Genomic DNA, 4,878 nt, shown 5'->3' on the forward strand with positions numbered 1-4,878 from the left:
GATCATGTAGTGGTCCTGTCTTACCCCATGTCCGGTCCTTTTTTACCCCATTTTAGAATAGATGTCAGGCAGTGATGGTAGCAGGTAGGAATGCCTAGTATATCTCAAAAGTTGCTTATTACTTGAGGTTACCTGCCTACATACACAAACCTGCTCAAAAAATTTTTTGTAATCAGACAGAGCTTATTTCCCAAATAGGGTTAACTATTTTGTGACCCTTCTTTACATAGGTTTTCTTTAAAAATTAACCAAAAATTCATTATTTGCAGAACAGGGTTGAAACAAACACTGAAATGACTGGCAATGATTGCTCCAACATATTCTTTCATCAAATTAAATTCAGTGCAGTTAGAATGCACGCCATGGGCCGGTCCTTTCTTACCCCATGAAGGCAGCGATCCTGTCTTACCCCATTTGACTATACTGCGAAGCCTAAAACGGTGAACAAGAAAAAATATATTTTAAAAGAAAAAGGTTGATTGAGATTGAGTCTGTTGAAAAAAAATTATAAAAAACAATGCACGTCTGTATCACTTCAGATTCGGTTCTCCTGCGGTGACAAGCATAACAAATTCAAGATCAACAAACATTAATCAACATTTTTACGGTTTTATACAACCAATGTGCTGAACAACAGTCAAAAGAGCTTGGTCAATCAAGCTCGAGTTTGCAACGTGGGAATGAAGAGAAATTGTATTCCTATTGGCACCTGTTCGTTGTATAGCAAAGCCATTCAAGGCAAGAGATTCTTTCCACTACACGAAAACTAGCAAGACAAGGAGGAAATTAATACAGAATCTATACCACACAGGGTCCCTACAATCAAAAATAGTTATAGTTTGTACCTCGGTCAGCCAATCACTGAATACTCTTCAAGCTTAACCCACCAATCACTTACGAGACATCGGCTGCTTTGTGTAGGCACTTAGGCCGCTACATGTGCATAAGCGATTTTTGATAGTACGATTTTCTTATTGGATAGTACGACCCCTGACCCATAGGAAGAACGTGTGATTTGAGTGGCATTAATGCTAAGTACATATGTGCGGAAGCACATATAAGAGACATGTGAAGCATGCCCAGTCTTTAATAAATATTATTCATTATTTATACAATTGATACAATTTACAGGAATAGTGGTTTACAACAACACGACGTTCAAATAACGTCCCTACAGTAGCACTGTGTTCCCCACAGTTACGTACGTCAACAGAAAGAATTTCTGGTCAATTCATTTTTGCCCTGGTCAACATTTTAACTTTGTTTAATTTTAAAGCTCTTTCGTCCAACAATATTTTATTCATGAAAATATTGTACCATAGATACCAACCAATTCTCTCATATTTACGAAAATCATTTCAAATTTAGGTATGTTAAAGTTCAACAAAATAGGCAGGTTCCATTTTGCCTTAAGTCATAGGAAAATTACTGCGCTGATGAACTAAATTTGTTGGTACATATGAGCACAAAAATGTAAATCACAATATACAGGAACAAGAAATACTAATCGATCTTGAGATCAGATAAGAAGAAATGAATGGAAGTAGCTTGATCATTTATACATGGTAGGTACGTTAGAGTACGGTGATCCAGATGACATTATAATAAGCCAATTAATTCACAGCTTTCATGTTAATCTCAAACTTGTAGTGAGATACCAAATAAAAATCGAGTCACATTGATCAACAATATTTACATTGAACACGCAGGGAAACAAATAATAAATGAGCCAAATAGTCAAATTATTAAAACTTGAAATAGAGTAATAAGCTTGACTGTTAAAAATATTGAGGCAGGGAAAGTCTTGAAGAATTTGTGGCAAAGCTAAGAAACGGAGATGATAATAGTGACTGCCTTTAGAAACTTAAACGAGAAAATTTCTAGCACTACGTTGTCCAGAAAGTCATGATAAATTTCATATATTTAATAATTACTATTGTGAAGTACCCTAAGTTTCTAGATAACTTAAAGATATTGTTACATAATAAAGTACCGTAAACCTACAAGAGAGTAATTGTGGAATTTAAAAATGTACTGGGGTCATAAGATTGATCATGCGAACTTCTTTGCTCTGGGTCAATGTACATCATGCCGCACACAACAGAAAATCCGACAATGACGCACACATTTTTCCACAATCTGTGGTGGCCGGTGTTCATCTCGTGCGGAAGAACCTGCACAAAAAAATTATTGATATTCTGTAGCTTGAATCAATACTGATGAAGATGAGACAAACACAAATTATCCGTGAATAGAAAATAAGCTAAATGTAATCATTTGTTCATTGATTACAAATGATAAAATTATCTCTATCTATAAAATTCACAATTTCTACAAAAAAAAAACTCAAATTCTGGGCCATTAGTTACTTGGGAACATTGATGAATGATTAAATGGTGCACTCAGGCTGGAGATTGAATAAAGTGTTTACAGTTCTTGTCAAATAAGATTTTAGCTGAACAGTGGTAAACAAGATAATTTTATTTTTGGCCATCCTAATGAGAGGATGGGAATAAATGTTCCTCCATCCAGTACACATTTAAAGATATAAATAAACACAATTTCGACTTAACTCAGGAAATCAAAAATGATCCGACCATTAAAAATCTCCCCTTTGTAAAAATCTTCAAAAAATATTTGTAAAAATCTATGCGCTACAAGTACACTTACCTCAAAGAATGTGACATAGAGGAATGTGCCACATGCCAGACCTTGCAGAGCTCCAGAGATGAGGGCAATAGTGGGTGACTCGTGCATGGAGCTGATACCAACACCCAGAGCAATACCCAAGGGCGCAGTTATGCAGAAAAACACGTTGCTGAGCACTATGTTGCATACATTTAAGCGAGACTGGACCATATTGAGACCCAATGAGAATGCAATGATGCCTTTGTGAAAGATGACTATAACAAAGAGAGCAACAACATTGTTAATAGTTTCTTGCAATCCAACAGCAAGGCCTTCAAATATTGAGTGCAAAGACAATGCAAGTAGCAGCATTATCGAGCGCAGCGGTGAATGCAGAGATACACCTTCCAAGACTGTCATGTCATGATTATGTATTTCCACTTCTGAGGTGACATCAATGCTATCTGCAGGTCTCCCAATAGCTCCATATGATGACACACTTCCAGAAAACACCGAATTATTAGAGCGCACAGAGGCAGTGAAATCAGGTCTGTCGGTTATCCCTCCTAGGCTGTGTTCACGCTGCAGGGACTGCCGAGCTTGAAGACCTGAATCAACAGAGCCAGAAAGTAGTCGAGAAGTTGCAGGGTCTTGAACTTCCAGGTCCTTCTCTTTGAACCAAAGCACAATTTGTTCAATGGTAAGGACCATGAGGAAGCCATAGACAACTATAAATTCGGCCACAGGGAAGGCGCCACCTTGGACTGGGTAGTGCTTGAGGACTGTTTTGATCTGGGCCTGAGTGTCTGGGAAGAGATCCAGAATGCAGGTCCCCATGAACACTCCACCAGCAAAGCAGGACAGGAGGCTCAGCACAGCTTGATATCTGACAAATATGAGCAATAATTAATGACTTGTGATCACCATAGTTACCCAGATAAATTTTTTGCAACTAGTCCACTTCATCATTAAACATACAATGAATAAATTTAGGGTAGATTAATCACAAGTATCCTGAATGCTACAATTCTCCACAGTGAGAATGTTAATTTTTAGTCTTTTAATTGGCTGCCAGGTCATTGATGTTTCTTGTTCTGATGACACTCTTAATCTTCAGCATTATGATGCAATAAAATCTGTCTGATCGATCATTTTATTTTTTAACAAGTGGAATTGATTTATTTTAAGGTAACAAAATAAATAAGTACCTACCTATAGGTACCTATATAAGAGACACAAGAATACAACCTTGACAAAAATTAATAATAACAAGCAAGTTACAAAGAAAAGAGGCAGATATGAGAACTTCACATGAAGAACAGGAAACAACTTTTGGTATGTGAAAGAATATATTTATTTTATGCAGATAGCTTTTACAAAATTTTGATGTGCAAATTTATGTACCTATTATACACAAGTCTCACTGCCTAAACTTGAAGATCACAATAACAAAATGATAGGGTAAAATTGAAATGAGAGAAACCTTGCAGCTCCAGAAATCTATGAGCCTAGTGCTGTACTTTCAAAAGAAAGTAAAGAGTTTGTAAGTCTGTCAGCCAATCACAAACAGCCTTCAGAACAAAACCCACCAATCACAGATGGAAAATCAGCCTCTACCTTTGCATGGGCTACATCCCTACATGTCTACGTACTTAATTAAATTCTGGAAGTAAGGCCCCAGATCTTTTGCACCATTATAAGCTGGCACATTTATAACTGACCTGAGTAAAAAAAAAAACATATATAAACTTGTTGTTACCTCAACAAAAAACAAATATCACTCACTTGAGCCTCTCAGTTGCATTGGTGGTGTGTCTGATGCGTCTCACAAACACCAGTGGCAACATTGATGCAACAAAGGTAATTATAAGCATCAAAAGTAGCACTAAGATTTTGATAGCAACAATTCCTATCATTTTGCTCTATTGTGCTTACTTTAAATAAAAGAATATACAGGTTACTTTGGCTATTTTCTTCTCTAGAATATTTAGTAGAAAGCCCAATCAACATCTGCAGCAAAAATCAAGACATAGGGTAGGTAGTAATTACAAACTTGAATGTAAACAGTTATCATAATGTCAAAAAATAAAATGATAGTACCACCAAATGAGGTAATAAGGGACAGGTGGGGTAAATTGGGACAGTCATCTCACATTTCGTAGAAATATTGCAATGCCATATGATAGCCCTTGCAAAGAAGTTTAAAATGAGCCCAAAATTGTTTATGAAATATTTCATGGTAAGAAGTTA

At 36.4% G+C, this 4,878-nt stretch overlaps 1 protein-coding gene across 1 annotated transcript; it reads right to left on the reverse strand.

The window, feature by feature from the left end:
* Positions 1-1,741: 1,741 nt before the first annotated feature.
* On the reverse strand, positions 1,742-4,638 carry LOC108668438 (zinc transporter ZIP1). The gene is made up of 3 exons (XM_018155664.2): positions 4,414-4,638; positions 2,671-3,514; positions 1,742-2,174 (listed from the first exon to the last, which is right to left on the reverse strand). The coding sequence occupies exons 1-3, from the start codon at positions 4,542-4,544 to the stop codon at positions 2,001-2,003; spliced, it is 1,149 nt and encodes a 382-aa protein (XP_018011153.1). The 5' UTR covers positions 4,545-4,638; the 3' UTR covers positions 1,742-2,000.
* Between the last annotated feature and the right edge of the window lie 240 nt (positions 4,639-4,878).

This window comes from Hyalella azteca, unplaced genomic scaffold, assembly GCF_000764305.2.
Source record: "Hyalella azteca isolate HAZT.00-mixed unplaced genomic scaffold, Hazt_2.0.2 contig17590, whole genome shotgun sequence".
In the NCBI taxonomy this organism is placed as follows: domain Eukaryota; kingdom Metazoa; phylum Arthropoda; class Malacostraca; order Amphipoda; family Hyalellidae; genus Hyalella; species Hyalella azteca.

What these genes read in the sequence shown, in the direction of transcription:
- LOC108668438 (XM_018155664.2), bottom strand. Translation starts at nt 4,544, where the DNA reads ATGATAGGAATTGTTGCTATCAAAATCTTAGTGCTACTTTTGATGCTT. An exon ending in AATGCAACTGAGAGGCTCAA is followed by an intron (nt 3,515 to 4,413) that starts GTGAGTGATATT and finishes CATATTTGTCAG; the next exon opens with ATATCAAGCTGTGCTGAGCC. An exon ending in TCTATGTCACATTCTTTGAG is followed by an intron (nt 2,175 to 2,670) that starts GTAAGTGTACTT and finishes TTTTTTGTGCAG; the next exon opens with GTTCTTCCGCACGAGATGAA.